At 42.5% G+C, this 19832-nt stretch overlaps 1 protein-coding gene across 1 annotated transcript in view; it reads right to left on the bottom strand.

The window, feature by feature from the left end:
- Positions 1-977: 977 nt before the first annotated feature.
- LOC147667191 (acyl-CoA dehydrogenase family member 11-like) overlaps positions 978-19832 on the bottom strand; it is a 156311-nt gene continuing 137456 nt past the window's right edge. Inside the window, exons 4-5 of the mRNA XM_086948861.1 lie at positions 7896-8031; positions 978-1248 (exon numbers count right to left, since the gene is read on the bottom strand). Coding sequence (XP_086804987.1) covers positions 1180-1248; positions 7896-8031 — 205 coding nt within the window. The 3' untranslated portion in view covers positions 978-1179. The remainder of the gene's footprint in view (positions 1249-7895; positions 8032-19832) is intronic.

Genomic DNA, 19832 nt, shown 5'->3' with positions numbered 1-19832 from the left:
AGATTCTGATGTGGATCCCTTTATCCAGGTCCCCTTCACAGCAGGATCTTTACCCAAGGATTACGACCCTGTTTGCGGCGATTTTCAGGTGAGTCCATTTCGAACCATATCAATTGCTCTGACTGCCCCCATATGATATGGACTGAAACCCGGTATTTTCCCACATATATAATGCATATGTGTGTATCCGAAACATATGCAGTCGAAATGCACACATGGGCACAATATATTTGTAGAAAATACCACGGCTGCAATATCCCAACCTCCACATTGCTTGCCCCGTGTTAAACTCTTAATACAGTGATTTGTGGATGGCCAGCGCCGTGGGTTGCTGGCTAGGGGTAAACCTGGTCCTACGGCAGTCAGACCGCCCAATTCGTAATAAGGCCATATGTCATTTGCATAAATAACTAGGGCCCATGTTAGCAACCTACAGATGGGATTGTCACATTTTACTGCAATCCAATTCAGCATGAGGAAAATGGCTAGAATACTATTCTGTTGTTCTGACAGATGCACGGATAGACAGCTGAACTGTCTCACTCTCAGGCCAAAAGGACAGGAAGGTCTTGAAAGATATGTGCTCAGATGTCAATGAAAAGGAAAAAGCACATTAAGAAGGTCAAACATTATGTGGCCCAATAATTGATGGTCAGACATTCTGTGGCACTGCATCTTACATGAAGAGCACCTGATTGTAAAGCATTCTGAGTACAGGAATGAATAGGCAGGAATGACGGTCCTCCAAAGCTACAACACGAGAATCCGAATTTTGATAAAGACACAGGAAATCACTGAAAACACTGCTGTTCAGAAGAGCCCTGATCGCAATGTAGTCTTGTAGCTGTGTCTCTCGGAGGAGTTGAGCCAAGTTATTGTAATAACATCGATTTCCAAGCGCTCGGAGACCTGCAGGTGATTGGGCGCGCTATAAATCTAAAATAACAATAACAATAACAATAACAGAGACAAGCATTAAACATAACAATCTTTATTGCCACGCCTCAGCTACCACTTAAAGGCACTTCAAAGTATCTGGTAAAGAACACTTCTTAAAAATTAAAATGTTGATAGTCAAACACGGAATGCAATGTATTCCAAATGCGTTCCATTCCCCAGGTCTTTGAAGTAATGCTACTAGGACAAAAAACACCTTTTCACTTTTCCACAAATCCTGTCTCACATTGGTTCTAGGTTTGGAGCAGCACTCAAAACTCCACAATACTCAACTTCTTCTTTACTGGCCATCTGCAAAGGAGAAAAAAATACATATTAATAACAAACAACATCTTTTATTATATATTCTCCTCAATATTATCCAATAGAAGAAAACTCCCTACAATATTATTGCTGGGATGAGATGGATAATGTTAGTGATGGGTTTTTGATAAAATCCAGATTCTCCGATCATAACTGTGAAGAATCATCATGGCGAGTCCAGAGGCCATCGTTATGCATGTTTAAAGCCCCTGAATGCTAAATTCAGTTATATGGCATAGTGGCCTCAATTAAAACTTCACAAACATCCTAGTATTTGGCCAGTCAGTTAACTTCAACAAGTTGTTCAGGCAAAAAACCTTGTTCGCCATCACATCTCTGATAGAATGAGCTGTACAGACAGACATATCCACATCACAATTGTTCATTATCATATTTATCCATCCAGAAATAGTTGTAGAAGATATTTCCTTAAAAGGGTTTCACACAGCATATTACCAGCTGATCTTCAACCAAAGGGCATACTTCCATCACTTTACATTCATGCTCTTTCATGCAACACACATATTTGGAAAATGATCAAATCTTGGCTAAAATATTGTCTTACTCATAGTTTTTATTCTCTTTGACACTTCAAGCAACACACCATCTGAGTGTAATATTTTGTACTTCTCTCCAATGAGCATACACCTATCACCCTCTAAAGATACCAAGCACAACAATGTTGCAATCCTTCAAGGTACTAATTTCAAAGACAAAAACTTGCACTGAGTATATCTTGAGATAACCTGAAATCCTCACCAACTACCCAACATTGCCTTCCCTCTTCTACATGAATAGCATAAAGGCATGTTTGGCCATAAACACATGTTTACGTCCAAAACCTCTTAATTGCCACCTTTCTAGCAATCACAAAAGGATGCATAAATGGTTTTACTGATGCAGTTTTCTATGCCATTTCTGAGGAGAAACAGGCAGTAGTACATACCACTCAAAAGGTGTAAGTAAGAGTTCCAGTGCGTGGTTTGCTTGGAAGTGTAGACATGTCTACAAACATGAAGGCATTCACAAACTTCCATATGGCCTGTTTTCAGTCTGGAAATGGTAAATTATATTCTGCAGCCAAGGACATAGTTACTCCCTGTTCAGGCTGCAATGGGTAAAGGCACATCCCTAAATTTGGAGGGGCTATAAGAAAAGGGCTTACTCCAGAAGGAAAAATATTTTTCCTGTGAATAAAAAAAAAAAAAAAACTTGTTCTTGCAATGCCAGCTGCCCTTTCCGCCGTGAAGAATTGTATGATGTGTACAATGCCGCACAGGGGAAATAGACAACCTTAGAAGAAGTCACACAATAGGTGTATATTACGCTTGGAACCCTTCACCAGGTGTAGCTTTCCATGAATACCTCCTTTGTAAATTAGAAAAGAGTGAAAAAGCACATTCAGGAGGAGTTGTAAGACTCCATCCAAACATTTACACATTCCTTTCTGATTTGTTTAAACAGTCGGTGGTATTAAAGTACTCACGTGTGAGCACAAAATTGGAGGCACCTGAACTCAGTTTTACTCCCTGATCCTCACAATACTCTTCATAGAGAAACAAATATTCAATACCTCAAGATTACAAACCTTAATGGGGATTATATCATGATGACACTAGCAGCGTGTCTTCTCTTATTTATGTTTCTCTTTTGCTTGTAGGATTACAGAAATATGAGTAAAAATGAGGTTACAATGGCCATGTTTTCCAGATGAAAAAACTCAAAACCCTGCGTAGCAGATATTATTCAGAAATGTTTTCTTTATATGGAAATGTTTATTTGAACATTTAAAAATTTCTGCTCATTCAAGTTGTGGCACTTTGATGTTAAATAATAAATAAAATAACATAGGAAATCAGATTACTAGAGATGCAATTTGATTTTAATCAATAGACTGCCACTTAATGTCGAAAACCATTAAGCTACGCATTTTGATTAAAGAACGGGTTTGTAACAATTTGTAGATTTATGTCCTCGAGAATGACTATGGTTCGGTCCAAAACCAAATATGAGACTAGGAGTAATGCAACTTACCTTAAGGAACAAAAAATATTCCTTTTACTTATGGTTAATCTTTATTAGGCCAAATCTCACCTTTCTAGCCATAGTCCTAACACATGAGGTTATACAGCAGTGTCGAAAACCCTTTTCGTGGCTATGAACTTGTACCACAAGCACAGCATAGCCTGGAATTACCAAGCAACAGACACCAGGACCCAATGTTATGGAAGGGTGGGAATGCAGGACTTTGATGAAGAAAGTAATGCTAGGGAATAATGAAGATTACTAGTAAGAAACCAGGACTTATCTTACACATCACAACCCTAACAAGTGGGGATTTATCAGGTGGTAACACTGGGTGGACCCAGGACACTAACGCTGAAAAGTTTAGTGGTGAGAGCTTCTTCTCCAAAGGAAACAGAAAGAATCACCCACCAACAATTTTCTATGATGAATAAAAGTATCAGGAACTACAGAAACAGAATAGATGTGAGCTAAAACTACCTCTTGCAACTTAGCCAATGAAAGAGTTGAAATGGGTATCAGCAGTCCTGAGAAGAAAAGTTATGGCAGAAAGACAGTCCAAAAGAGGATGGATCTACAATTTAAAAAACACTTCTAGAAATTGGCAGACATCTTTTTAAATTCAGTGAGTCTCTGAAATAATTGTTTTTTTTCTGAGGTTCTACATTACTACAGGAAGGATCTGTTATGTTATGTTATGTTAACTGGTGTTTTGTAGAGCACTCAGCTTCTCAAGCAGAGTGTTTCGGCGCTATCAGACCCAGCACAGCATAACCCAGGTGGAGGGGGGAGATTATTGGCGGAACAGCCACGTTTTGAGCTCTTTCCTAAAGGACAGTAAATTCTCACTCTTTCTTAATGACAGTGGCAGGGCATTCCAGGCCCGGGGCGCCAGATATCTAAAAGATCGACCCCCGGTCCGGGCACGCCTAATTGCCGGGACCATGGTCAGGGACAATGACGTCGAGCGTAAGACTCTAGACGGATGGTGAAAACCAATTCTCTTCCTAAGGTAAAGTGCACCAGTGCCATGGAGTGCCTTAAACGCGATGGTGAGGACCTTAAACTCAATGCGTTTCCGAATTAGCAACCAGTGGAGAGACTTCAGCGGACCCGCAGCGTGGGAACTACGGCTGAGGCCAAAGATTGCCCGAGACCAAGGTAGAGCACGTTAGCATAGTCAAGCCTTGATCCCACCAAGGCTTGTACCGTGGTTTGACTGTCGGCAATGGAAAGAAGAGGGAGAAATTTCCTTAGCGTTTTTAGTATCCCAAAGCACTGTCCAACCAGGCCCAGAATCTGTGGTTTAAGAGTAAGACAGTTGTCCATCTTAACTCCAAGATTCTTAGCCGCCATGGTATCAGCGGAAGGTGGAAACATACCCGCCGGCCACCAGGACTTCCAACCGGGGTCCGGAGGACAGCCAAAGAAAAGAACCTCGGATTTGTCTGAGTTAAATTTTAGCTGGTTAAGTTGAAACCAGGCAAAAACCGCACCCAGAAAGCTCTTAATGCGATCCCCATCAAAGTCCATGTTCTTTCCGCAGGTGAAAAGAAGCTGGTGTCATCGACGTAAGAGACAATCTGGGCGCCAAACGACTCGACCAGTGCCGCAAAAGGGGACATATAAATGTTAAAAAGAGTGGGGCTTAAAATCGACCCTTGGGGGACTCCCACCTCCAGAGGCGGCACTGCAGCCGAGTACGGAGGGGCCCAGACTGTCTGTTGTCGGTTGGAAGGAAAAGACTCAAACCATCTGAACACCGTTCCCCCGACACCAATCTCCAAGAGTCTTGCCAGGAGTCGGTCATGGGGGACGGTGTAAAACGCCGCTGAAAGATCTAACAGCACCAGCAGTGCTTTCCCTCCAATATCCAGGACCTCCTTGATAGCCTCCGACACCTCCAACAGTGCCGATTCAGTACTCATATTCGCCCGGAAGCCAGACTGATTATGATGCAGGAGACCATGTGATTCTACAAAGTCAGAGAGAGCGGCCTGCACATGCTTTTCCGCAACCTTAGCCAGGACCGGGAGCAGAGAGACAGGCTGATAATTGGCGTGGATGCTAGGGTCCAGAGACGGCTTTTTTAAAAGAGGGAGAACCAACGCCTGTTTCCATGCTGGCTGCACTATCCCTGTCTCCAAGGAGCGAATTAAAATCTGGTTGATCATAGGGTTGATGACATATGCCATTTTAGCTAGAAACTTAGCAGGACAGGGGTCCAGCGGGGAGCCAGATCTCGTTTTAGATAAAAATTCCAAAGAGGCTTGAGCCTCAATGGGAGGAAAATTCGACAGACTAGGCTGTCCCGCGGCAGGCACAGAGGAGAGGGGTCCTGGGTTAGACACTCCCACTATCACTGCAGGTGGAAAAGTTGCCTGAATGCTTTTGATCTTATTATAAAAAAAACTTGCCAGTTGGGTAACCCAAGGTTCCGAAAGTGAGCACTTAGGAGTTAATGAGGCCGGCGATGTAAATTCCTTTACAATCACGAAGATTTCTTTGCTGGTGTTGGTGGCCTCCTCAATCCTCCTGGCAAAGTAGGCTTTCTTTTCCAAATAGATTTCCTTGTGATAGGCCTTAATGCAACGCCTGTAGGCCACCTTCAGTGATTCCAGATAGTTAGATCGCCATGCTCTTTCGGCCTTCTTACAAAGCCTACGACTGGTATTGAGCGCTGGTGTAAACCACGGTGCCGAAGCACGAGTAGAGATCTTAAGAGCCCCCTTAGGCGGTGTCAATTCCCTCAATAACGCGTGAGCCACGTTTGAAAGAGAGCAAGATCCTCCTCTATGTCCCCTGACAACGAACAAGGGTGTATCGACAGATACTGTTTAATCATGTCCGGTGACACTCGATGGAAGGCGCGGGGTACCTGGGGCTGGCGCCCATTGTCTCTGATGGTAGAGCTGGTTTTGTACTGGATATCAAAGGTCACCAGCATATGGTCAGACCACAGCACTGGTTGAGGGGGGGGGCAACTGCAATAGGAGTAGTAGAAAAGATTTGGTCCAACGTATGCCCCTTGTTGTGGGTGGAGGACGCCAAATAAGGCGACAGGCCCAAAGGTTTAGTGGTGTCTAAAAGCTTGATGGTATCAGCAGCATCCGCTACATCAAAGTGGATGTTAAAAACGCCTAAGAGTATGCAGTGTTTAAACTGCACACTCATTGCCGAAATCACTGAGTAGAGCCCCTCATGAAAGGACCCTAGAGAACCCGGGGGCCTGTAGACCAGCAGTCCCGCACACGATTGGGCATGATTGGGCGGGTGGAAGTATCAGGCAGAATCCCAACGCTTCTGCCCCATGAATGTCTTTCGTTGGTACCATGGAACATTCAAAGCGCCTGTCTATCACCAGTTCCACTCCACCGCCTTTGCCCAAGCCCCGATCTTTCCTCAACATGAAATAGTTAGGAAGCAGCGCGTTGGCGATATCCGGACCAGACGCCTCGCCGAGCCAAGTTTCCGTCAGGAAGAGGCAGGCAGGTTTGGATTCTGATAATAAGTTAAACAAATCCTGAACATGTTTGCTCACAGACCGAGTTTTCAAAAGGGCACAGCTGAAAGTACGTACCGAAGGTCCCAGCCCATGCGTCGGATCACCATAGTGCCCTGGCTCCTCGGGGGCCCTCTCCGACAAAGCTTTGTTCAATGACCACCCACATCCAGCACAGTAAAAATTGCCCTTGAAACACAGGCCCTGGACTGTACATCCTCTATTGATGTTACGTCTTAAGCTCAGGAGATGCGCTAAGGAGTACCTGCAAATTTCTCCCTGGGGCTGAGTCAGGAAGTCACCAGCCCGCACGCCCCCGTCCGCCTCTGAGACGCTGACGGGCGCAGACGGGCTTTCCTTTGGTGCTCCTTCGTCGCGGGTTAGGCCGTCTAAATTTATAGTCCTGCCCGTGAGGCAGCAAGCCTAGTCAGCCGACTAGCAAGCCTGCCTCACCCAAGATGGCCGCCGGACTAGTGCGCAGCCTCCCCGTCCCGCAATACCCCTCAGCTCCTGATCTGGCAAACAATTGAACATCACAGGATTTAATGTCAACTAAAATCACAGATTTGTCTAGTTCTACCTCTTAGCATTTTAGTCACTTTAAAATCAGCTTCCCAACATCCTTTCCTCATATTAGATCAATGGCAGATTGTAATCTCTATTTATAAGACTGCTGCACCAATGACATGGGCGTATGGTGGTGCACATGCGTGCAACAGTTATAATCGAACAATGACTGATGGGTGTGGGCTGGTCAATATGTCAGTAACATTTACAACAACCAATGGCTGAAAGGGAGCAGTGACCTTTTACCCCTGTCTCTCTAAAAACATTCAGTGCTGTTTGTAGCCAAACATAAAACTAATGAAGGATTTCCTCGGGGAAAACATGTTTATTTGGAGAGACACCAACATTTGGCTACATCCTGCTTGAGTACTGTGAGGAGGAAAACTTGAAGTTTTGAATGATGGAGAACATAAGTAAAAAATCAGGCAATATGTGCATATACCCTGATGTTATCTTTATGTTTACTTTCATTCTGCAAACACAAACATCAGCTCTTTGTCATCTCAGGCCACATTGCACCACATATCCACTGACTTCTTACCTGTTCACTTGGGTACACGTATTGCTTCATAAAGTCCTTCACCTGATGCAGAATCTTGTCCCCTTTCTTACTTTTCAGAAACAATTTATCTGTTACATCTGATGCACCGGCTTCTGCTTTTGTGACAGCCATGGTTCTATAACAGTAAATATTACACTTAGTAAAGAAAAGAAATCCAAATAAGATTCATCACATCAATAGTTTAAAATGTGAGTGCCTGGTTAGTTATAATCAATTGTACATTTGCCAGTTGTGAATTTATCTAAAAGAAATTGCCTTTTCTGAAACCTAGTAGACAAGCACTCCTAAAGAAATTCTAGGTCATAAGTGTTGCTGTACTTTCAGTGAGGAGTAAAGACAGGAAGGTATGTTCATTTTCTCTCAGTAGTAACACAACAGAAACATCTTTCTAAAGGGCACCTCAAAGTATAGGAAAGCAGAACACATGCAAATTCTTTTTTGCAGAGTTTTATATAGCGTGAACTTGATCCGAATCGGGTATCAGAGCGCTTTACATAGCACCAATTATGTTACATGAGGACACAAATTCATTTTTGTTAGGCACGGGGAGATTACGTTGTTTGCACAGAATCACAGGATGTTCAGCGTCATTGCCGAGATTCGAACCCAGTTCCCCAGATTCGAGGTCAACTGCCCTAGCTGTTAACCCAACTCCTCTCCCCATGCATTGTAATTAGATGGACAAGTTTGAGGACATTCAATTCTAATTCTTTTAAAAGAAGTACCTAGATAGGGTGTATGCAATATGGAAAATACGAACAATCAAGACAGCCAACCTACTGGCGTAGTAAAATATCAATATTGCTCATTATCCAGAATATTCATGTTCTGCAAAGAGAGCATGTTGTAAAGAGTTGGGTTGACCCATATAGTCAGTGGGACCTGGGTAAATAGTCGGTATAGGTATACAGGGGTCCCAGACCAAACATACAATTATTGATTTATAATCACACACTTATGTTGAATTAATCCAAAAACAATTGAAGGTGCATAGTGTTTTTATTCTCACTGCACCGTTAGCCATTCAATGATGGAAGAATCAATTATAATATACACAAAATTAAATGCGCCCACAAGGAAAAGGGGAAAGTGCAAGGGAAAAACACACTTCTGATAGTTACACATCACTGCTCAGATTCCATATGCATAAATCCACAATTCAAATCATAATTGTCATTGATCCACATACAAGAGGTCAAGATAAAATATGCACATATCAACAAAACTTTATAGTAGAAGAGACTCCTAGGATGCTGAATCAATCAAGCTAATATCGGGAGTTCTTGGTTGTAGATGAATGTCTACGTTTCGACCCAGAGAATGTAGGACAGTATTCCCTTACTGCGCGGGTCTTCGTCAGGACGTGAGGGGAAGGTAGGGGGTAAGTGGGGCTAATTCCTAAACGTATTAAGAGAAAAATAACTAATTACTTAAACTGGTCTTTAAACATCCCAGAGCAATAAATAAACGGAAAAGGTCCGTTACATGAAAGATTAAAGGATTGGATTAATTTAAAGGTCGAGGGTTATACTGAGGCATGTTAAAGGTCGAGGGTTATACTGAGGCATGTAGAGCATGGTCCGAGTTACCTGTTTAGGAAGACACAAGGTGACCCGAAAAAACGTGGTCCATGACAGGGCTGAGGCTTTTATCGTTTGATTGTTGCTGGTGTTTCTTAATTCGTATTCGTATCTAAGGACATTAAATTAAGCGCCAATTACTTATGTGCTAAGGACATCGTTAGGACCGTATACAATTTAGATAAAATAAAATTAGCCTACCTCACCGCCGTGGGATGGTAGAAATAAGGGGTGGATTAATTACAGCTCCTTTTCCAAAAAAGCGGATGATTCCAAAAAGTCCGTAAAGTGAAAAACAATCCCTCTGCAGATCTGCAAGGGCAAGGGGTCAGGATAAGTAAACTTAGAGGGGCCCCGCATCGGTGGCCGATTTCAGAGACGGCAGATATCGCCTGTAGAAAAACTTACCCGAAGGGATTGCTCTGTTAGCAGAGCGTGCGAGCCAGCGTCTCACCGCGTTCTACTTCAACCAGGAAGTGTTGTCAGGGTTACTAGGTAGCTTAACAAGCCTCGGTGAAGACAGACTCCCGTTGTTGTGGTAACCGGGAGAGCAAAAAACGCCGCGATTCATGTCACATACTAAATGAAAAAAGACTCCTTAGGTAGCAAAAGTAAATTAAGGGAGGAATTGGACCTTCACTAGGTTAGGAGGAAAGTACGTTGTAACAGCCAAAAAAGGGGGCTTCTGTCATAGATCGCGCGGACCTGCCTGAACGTAGTAGTAAAAACGCACTATGGGACCTATGAATTGCAAAAGTGCATCAGATTAAACACATGATAAGGGATCATTCTGACGGCGCGGACCTACCAAACATGGTGGTCGGGCGCAAGAAGTAACATTTAATGCTTGGCTCAGTAAGTGAATAGTAAAAAAAGGGGGGGGAGAGAAGTCACCAAGAATTTTAAAACCATTTGAAACCAGAGTTTCATCAAATAGCACAATACATTACAATATACATTTCAAAGGCGCGAACCTGCCAAGTATGGTGGTCAGGCGCCCGTCATATCCGAAAGATTCAATTTGACATATGAGAAACAATACACGCTGTAGCATTCTTTATAAAGGCACGAACCTGCCGAGTATGGTGGTCAGGTGCCCGTCATTATCAGAAAAAATTCAATTATGTGAGAAACAATACATGCTGTAGCATTCTTTATAAAGGCACGAACCTGCCGAGTATGGTGGTCAGGTGCCCCTCATTATCAGAATTTTTTTTTCCTTCAATTGACATATAAAGAAGCAGCCCAGAGGTTAATTGAAACAGGGACAGAAAACAGTAGGTCATCATGACACCGGGTTCAAGCGAGCCTATTGCAAGGTGGTTAATCACACAACCATTTCAGAGGATAGCCATTTGCGCGAAACTGCTCTCGGACTCATTCAAACCCATGCGTACTGAGTCAAAGAATCGGATCCATTTAATCTCCCTGACATTGAGAATGGGTTCTATACTGCCACCCCTTGGGCCTAATCTGACCTGTTCCAATACAATCCACCTCAAACTCTCCGGGGGGTGATTTTTCTCATTACAATGGTCGACTAAAGGGGCTCCTACAACCTTACACCTTACCCGGCTGCAGTGCTGCAAAAAACGCACTTTGGCTCGTTGTTGTGTCTGTCCCACATATATCAAATCACAGGGGCATGTTATGCAGTACACCACATTGGTGAAATTACAGTTTGTATGTGACTTAAGTGGAACTTGTTGTTGTTTGTGACTGAACACTTTGGTTTGAATTGTTGCTGGGCAGGCCTTACATGAACCACATCGGTAGTGTCCCACAATAGGAGGTAGATTCCACATAGTTATTATGGATGGTTCATTGGGAGTCGTAAGGAATGAGGACACCACGTGATCACTGATGTTCTTCGCTTTTTTGAAAGCATGAAGGGGTGGGTCACTACTGCCAAGGTCCTCAGATACCAAATTCCAGTACTTATTGATAGTTTTCTTTATCATATTACTTTTTGTGGAAAAAGTGGTTACACAAATGAGACGTTCGTCATTGTTACTCTGTCTTTCTCCAGGTTGTAATAGGGTTTCTCTTGGGTTTAACCATGCTCGCTTCTTGGCTTGCTTGATCAAACGCCTAGGGTATCCACGTTCAAGTAGTCTGTCCATGAGTATTGTAGATTGCTCCATGTAGTCATCTTTTCTGCTGCAATTTCGTCGAATCCGTAAAAATTGACCGAAAGGCAAGTTGTCACGGAGTCCTCTCGGGTGATGGCTGGAGTATAGAAGTAGGGAATTTCTCTCCGCAGGCTTCCTGAAAAGGGTAGTGTAGAGGGTCTCATTCTCCACAAAAATTGTTAGGTCCAGGAAATCAATAGATTTTTTATCAAAATTAATGGTGAATTTTATATCGGGAGATCTTTCATTGAGCCAATTGAAAAAGTTGGTGATTTCATCTTCAGTTCCTGACCAAATGCAGATGATGTCGTCAATGTATCTCATCCACATGTGTATTTGAGATCTGAAAGGGTTGACGTCATTGAGTATGAACATATCTTCATACATGGACATGAAAATTATGGCCAAGTCTGGGGCAAAAGCCGCCCCCATCGCGACCCCCTTAATCTGGAGGTAAAAACAATTCCGAAAGATGAAAAAGTTCCTCATCATTGCAATTTTAAGTAATAGGATGATGAACGATGTGGGTTCCCTGAGCAGGTGCCTCCCGTTTGTCAAGTGCAATTGTCATAGCCACAAGGGCCTCCTCTTGGGGTATGCTAGTGTAAAGTGACACAATGTCACACGTGGCCAACAGATCCTGGTGAGAATCAAAGGGGTGTCCGTCAATCAAATTGATGGTGTGTGTAGTGTCCCTTAAATACGTTGTGGTGGCCTCCGCCAGGGGTTTTAGGAAAAAATCAATGTATCTACACAGAGGTTCCAATAATGAGCCGCAACCAGAAACAATGGGTCGTCCCGGGGGCTGGTGGAGATCCTTATGGACTTTAGGTAGAGTGTAAATAGTAGGAAGGCGTGGGTTCTTCTGGTTCAGATACTGGAATTCGTGATCCGATAGAAACCCCTGTTGTAAACCATCCTGTGTGACCCTCAAGATCTCAGCCATTAAGTCTTTTGATGGGTCACCACTCAATGGTTTGTAACTGATCCCATCGTTCAACTATCTCATGATCTCCCTTGTGTAGTCATCCAAATCCTGGACGACAATGGCACCGCCCTTATCCGCGGGTTTCACAACTACTTCCATGTTGTTTTTTATAGATGTTAGTGCAAGTTTTTCTGCTCTGCTGGTGTTATACTTGACAAATTTCTTCTCATCCAAGATTTTCTTCACATCCCGTAGCACAAGACTTTCGTATGACAGGATGCGCTGAGTCATGGCATAAGTTGATGGTACAAATGTGGATGGTACCCTCAGATTGGTTGCTGATGAAGACTGTTGGAAAGGTTTCTGGTTTCTGGTACACTAGCATACCCCAAGAGGAGGCCCTTGTGGCTATGACAATTGCACTTGACAAACGGGAGGCACCTGCTCGGGTACCCACATCGTTCATCATCCTATTACTTAAAATTGCAATGATGAGGAACTTTTTCATCTTTCGGAATTGTTTTTACCTCCAGATTAAGGGGGTCGCGATGGGGGCGGCTTTTGCCCCAGACTTGGCCATAATTTTCATGTCCATGTATGAAGATATGTTCATACTCAATGACGTCAACCCTTTCAGATCTCAAATACACATGTGGATGAGATACATTGACGACATCATCTGCATTTGGTCAGGAACTGAAGATGAAATCACCAACTTTTTCAATTGGCTCAATGGAAGATCTCCCGATATAAAATTCACCATTAATTTTGATAAAAAATCTATTGATTTCCTGGACCTAACAATTTTTGTGGAGAATGAGACCCTCTACACTACCCTTTTCAGGAAGCCTGCGGAGAGAAATTCCCTACTTCTATACTCCAGCCATCACCCGAGAGGACTCCGTGACAACTTGCCTTTCGGTCAGTTTTTACGGATTCGACGAAATTGCAGCTGAAAAGATGACTACATGGAGCAATCTACAATACTCATGGACAGACTACTTGAACGTGGATACCCTAGGCGTTTGATCAAGCAAGCCAAGAAGCGAGCATGGTTCAACCCAAGAGAAACCCTATTACAACCTGGAGAAAGACAGAGTAACAATGACGAACGTCTCATTTGTGTAACCACTTTTTCCACAAAAAGTAATATGATAAAGAAAACTATCAATAAGTACTGGAATTTGGTATCTGAGGACCTTGGCAGTAGTGACCCACCCCTTCATGCTTTCAAAAAAGCGAAGAACATCCGTGATCACGTGGTGTCCTCATTCCTTACGACTCCCAATGAACCATCCATAATAACTATGTGGAACCTACCTCCTATTGTGGGACACTACCGATGTGGTTCATGTAAGGCCTGCCCAGCAACAATTCAAACCAAAGTGTTCAGTCACAAGCAACAACAAGTTCCACTTAAGTCACATACAAACTGTAATTCCACCAATGTGGTGTACTGCATAACATGCCCCTGTGATTTGATATATGTGGGACAGACACAACAACGAGCCAAAGTGCGTTTTTTGCAGCACTGCAGCCGGGTAAGGTGTAAGGTTGTAGGAGCCCCTTTAGTTGACCATTGTAATGAGAAAAATCACCCCCCGGAGAGTTTGAGGTGGATTGTATTGGAACAGGTCAGATTGGGCCCAAGGGGTGGCAGTATAGAACCCATTCTCAATGTCAGGGAGATTAAATGGATCCGATTCTTTGACTCAGTACGCATGGGTTTGAATGAGTCCGAGAGCAGTTTCGCGCAAATGGCTATCCTCTGAAATGGTTGTGTGATTAACCACCTTGCAATAGGCTCGCTTGAACCCGGTGTCATGATGACCTACTGTTTTCTGTCCCTGTTTCAATCAACCTCTGGGCTGCTTCTTTATATGTCAATTGAAGAAAAAAAAAATTCTGATAATGAGGGGCACCTGACCACCATACTCGGCAGGTTCGTGCCTTTATAAAGAATGCTACAGCATGTATTGTTTCTCACATAATTGAATTTTTTCTGATAATGACGGGCACCTGACCACCATACTCGGCAGGTTCGTGCCTTTATAAAGAATGCTACAGCGTGTATTGTTTCTCATATGTCAAATTGAATCTTTCGGATATGACGGGCGCCTGACCACCATACTTGGCAGGTTCGCGCCTTTGAAATGTATATTGTAATGTATTGTGCTATTTGATGAAACTCTGGTTTCAAATGGTTTTAAAATTCTTGGTGACTTCTCTCCCCGCCCTTTTTTTACTATTCACTTACTGAGCCAAGCATTAAATGTTACTTCTTGCGCCCGACCACCATGTTTGGTAGGTCTGCGCCGTCAGAATGATCCCTTATCATGTGTTTAATCTGATGCACTTTTGCAATTCGTAGGTCCCATAGTGCGTTTTTACTGCTACGTTCAGGCAGGTCCGCGCGATCTATGACAGAAGCCCCCTTTTTTGGCTGTTACAACGTACTTTCCTCCTAACCTAGTGAAGGTCCAATTCCTCCCTTAATTTACTTTTGCTACCTAAGGAGTCTTTTTTCATTTAGTATGTGACATGAATCGCAGCGTTTTTTGCTCTCCTGGTTACCACAACAACGGGAGTCTGTCTTCACCGAGGCTTGTTAAGCTACCTAGTAACCCTGACAACACTTCCTGGTTGCAGTAGAACGCGGTGAGACGCTGGCTCGCACGCTCTGCTAACAGAGCAATCCCTTCGGGTAAGTTTTTCTACAGGCGATATCTGCCGTCTCTGAAATCGGCCACCGATGCGGGGCCCCTCTAAGTTTACTTATCCTGACCCCTTGCCCTTGCAGATCTGCAGAGGGATTGTTTTTCACTTTACGGACTTTTTGGAATCATCCGCTTTTTTGGAAAAGGAGCTGTAATTAATCCACCCCTTATTTCTACCATCCCACGGCGGTGAGGTAGGCTAATTTTATTTTATCTAAATTGTATACGGTCCTAACGATGTCCTTAGCACATAAGTAATTGGCGCTTAATTTAATGTCCTTAGATACGAATACGAATTAAGAAACACCAGCAACAATCAAACGATAAAAGCCTCAGCCCTGTCATGGACCACGTTTTTTCGGGTCACCTTGTGTCTTCCTAAACAGGTAACTCGGACCATGCTCTACATGCCTCAGTATAACCCTCGACCTTTAAATTAATCCAATCCTTTAATCTTTCATGTAACGGACCTTTTCCGTTTATTTATTGCTCTGGGACGTTTAAAGACCAGTTTAAGTAATTAGTTCTTTTTCTCTTAATACGTTTAGGAATCAGCCCCACTTACCCCCTACCTTCCCCTCACGTCCTGACGAAGACCCGCGCAGTAAGGGAATACTGTCCTACATTCTCTGGGTCGAAACGTAGACATTCATCTACAACCAAGAACTCCCGATATTAGCTTGATTGATTCAGCATCCTAGGAGTCTCTTCTACTATAAAGTTTTGTTGATATGTGCATATTTTATCTTGACCTCTTGTATGTGGATCAATGACAATTATGATTTGAATTGTGGATTTATGCATATGGAATCTGAGCAGTGATGTGTAACTATCAGAAGTGTGTTTTTCCCTTGCACTTTCCCCTTTTCCTTGTGGGCGCATTTAATTTTGTGTATATTATAATTGATTCTTCCATCATTGAATGGCTAACGGTGCAGTGAGAATAAAAACACTATGCACCTTCAATTGTTTTTGGATTAATTCAACATAAGTGTGTGATTATAAATCAATAATTGTATGTTTGGTCTGGGACCCCTGTATACCTATACTGCAAAGAGAGCATTCAGACAATACATTTCAGGTTAATATATTGAATGGCAAAGTATCTACATCATAATACTAAAAAGACAAAGGGCCATATGTATCATCATGACCATTTGCGATTTCTAAATAGCGATTTTTAAGGAATCGCTATTTAGAAATCGCAAAATGGTATGTATGTAGGAAATCGCTTCTTTTTAGCGATTCCTTAAAATTCCTAAATTGCGATTAGCAAATTGCTAATCCCAAATTTCCCATTCATTTCTAAGGGCCAGGAGGCCCATAGGAATGAAGGGGAAATTTGCGATTAGCAATTTGCTAATCGCAATTTAGGAATATTTTCAAGGGTGCAGGGGTGTCGCAAGAACACCCTGCTGCACCCCTGAAAATGACATATGTGGGCATATGGCGCACATTCATGCCCTAAGGGCATGTATGACCGTCATATGGCACCTTTGGATTTTAAATAAATTGCTTTTTTAAAAGAATTCGCAACTTACCACCAACTAGAAGTTGGTGGTAAATTGCGAATCCTTATGGGCATTTTTGAATTAATTTTCCTTTGATACATTGCATTTAAGGAATCGCACAATTTGCGATTCCTTAAGTGCAATCGCAAAATAAGGAATAGCAAATTTTGCGATTCCTTATTTTGCTGCCAAAATGTTTCATACATACAATTTTGCAAATTAGCATTCGCAAAGGCCGAAATTCTGCGAATTTCGGCCTTTGCGAATGCTAATTTGCTTGATACATATGGCCCTAAATATTTAAGAGTCACAATATCTAACAAAAATGCTAAAGGAAGAAGGATGGGAGTGGGGTGGGGACCACAGAGATCTCACAATAAAGCAGGACTAATAGAGAAAAAGATCAGTAACATGTGGGATCGTTGCAAGACAGGCCGATGGTCTGGTGCAGTACAGATTCAGCAGCACGGATTGTTAACGTTGGTGCAACCCTCAGCCACTGGCACAGCATAACCACCATTTTAGGTGGGCTAAGTGTAAATAAGGAAATAGCAAATTATAGATTAGATGCTAGGTACAAGGAGACAACAGATTTGTTTGTAAATATTCAGGCTTGCAGTATTGTGCCTTAAAATGCTTTGGCGTTACAGCACTATGGCTTTAATGTATTTTAGTTAAGTAAACTTGTTAAGAAACTCTTTGTTTTAATATAATTTTCAGTAATCTAGTTGTTAAAAATATCGTAGATTGAGAATTTTAATGTGCTTTAGAGCATTTATTAATTGTATGTGTTATTGTTTGTATAAGTGTTATTTAAAAAAAGATATAGTTTGCAATTTCAAGTGAGTTAGATTATTTAAATGTAATTGCTAATAGTACTTTATAGTGTCATAGTGAGTTGTTGGGTTTGTAGGGGGATAGGATGGGAAGTTAATTAAGTAATAGTCAATTATTAACTAATTAATAATTTTTAAGTACGTATGTGCAACCTTAGAGGTAGACCAGAGTGATCCATACGTGTATAGTGAAGTGAATGGAAGTCCTGTTTCTTTCCTCATTCACAAGGACGCTACCCTCTCTATTGTGAGAACAGCAGAGGTTCCCAACGGACCCATCTCAGGACAAAGAATCCAAGTTGAAGGCATTGCAAATAAACAAATGGCTAGTCCAGTTTCAGAAGTGGTACCTGTCAAGGTCCTTTGAGGAGAATTACCGATTTGTGGTGCGTGAGTCGCGTCCTGTAACATGCTTGGACTAGATATTGTGTGCAAGCTGAATTGTTCCATTTACAATCAATTCAATTCAAAAATACTTTATTCGGATTTCAACAAATCCATAAATGTGACACAATTAAAAAGTACGTTAAAAATGATTACAATATCTCTCACAGGTAGTTGAAAACTGCAAAAAGAGCATACATGCATAAATGTAAACGATCAATGTAATCCAGTTACTAAAGTGCAGTCCGATTTACTAAAGTGCAAAGGCATTGGGAGCTGTACAGCGCATAACATTTCAAGGAGATTCCATTGATTTACGTGTAGAAGAAATGACTTTCAGAAATGAACTTACACGGAAAATCAATTCATCGTTTTCTAGTTTTAAAAGCATAGAGTAGGATTGGGTCAGGGAGACTGGTCTGTGTTTTTTAAAATATGGGGCTAAAAACCATTTAATGTATTTCATATAAAATTTACAGTTAAAAAAGAAATGCAATTCATTTTGTCTACTGAATCCGTCACAGGGACAGGGGCATGGCGTATTTCCAGAGTTCATTATACTGTGGCCCATAGGAAAGCAAAGTGAGTATTTTATAGTCCCGGCTCTCAGGCGATACAGTAGCGATCTTTCCCAATTAGTCAATGGAAGTCTTAGGTATAAGGGAATTTGTTGTGGAGATGAGTCATTGTTTACATTGTTCACATATGACTTAACAGTTTGTTTTTTCAGTTCTTCCTTCAACCTCTTTTCCCTATAAAGAGCATAAAGTTCAAATTTTACATCCTTTTTGTCAGTGCTCTTGATCTGAAGAGGGTCGTTAAAAAGATGGATTTTGCCTATGCTGTTTAGGCTTTCCTGTGTTGCCCGAAGCCACGGGATGCTCATGCCTTTATCACAAGCTAAACACTCCTTCACGATTTCCTGAGTTAGGGTAGCGCGATCATTAGTCCAAATGGCCAGCCAGAGTAATGCAGGCCGTGTAGCAATAAAATCAGTTATATAAGGCAAGTTAAGTTCAGCATGGCAGATGTGCCCGGATGAGGAGATTGGGGCTCCAAGTAGTTTCCTGCATAACCGGTTCTCTTCTGTCTGCAGGCTGGGTGTTTTCACTATCCCCCAAATCTCAGCGCCATAGGTTGCTACCGGGACACATTGCAGTCTGTATATTTTCACAATTGCGCTAGTTGTTTCACTCCTCTTTGGCCGTGGAAGGGAAAGGATTGAATTTATGGCCTTTGAGAACTTGCCCGTGGCGTGGGCGAGATGCCCACTCCACAGGCCGTTCGCAGCAAAGACCATACCTAAGTAAGGAAAGGATTTTGTGGAGTTCAATTTATCTTGTCCTATGGAAATGGAATTAAGATGTTTGGCCCCTGGCCCGCAAGACATAATAAACGATTTTTTAAAATTCACTTTCAAATCCAAATCCCCCATAAAATCTGCGAAGTTCTTGACCAGAGCGCGTAGGGCGTTTGGTGTTAGGCCCATAATCACCGCTTCATCGGCATACAAAAGTGCAGGTAACAATCTCCCTTGGATTCTCGGGGCGTCAATGGTCGTTTTTTTCAAAGAATCGCTCAGTCCGTTTATATAGATAATAAACAGCAGGGGTGCTAAAACGCACCCCTGTCGGACGCCTCTTTCAACCTTGATTGCCCCTGAGATCTCACCCTCCATACCAATCCGTACCTGTGCTTTAGTGTCCGCATGTAGATAAGCCAGGAAATGTACCAAGGGTTTGTCAAGGCCATAGGAGAGGAGGGTCGCCCACAATTTTGAACTGTTCACTAAGTCAAATGCGGACGACAAGTCCATAAATGCTAGGTA

The sequence above is a fragment of the Lissotriton vulgaris genome, unplaced genomic scaffold, assembly GCF_964263255.1.
Source record: "Lissotriton vulgaris unplaced genomic scaffold, aLisVul1.2 SCAFFOLD_1677, whole genome shotgun sequence".
In the NCBI taxonomy this organism is placed as follows: domain Eukaryota; kingdom Metazoa; phylum Chordata; class Amphibia; order Caudata; family Salamandridae; genus Lissotriton; species Lissotriton vulgaris.
The sequence above is the reverse complement of the archived record's forward strand: the minus strand, read 5'-3'. Positions and strand labels throughout refer to the sequence as shown.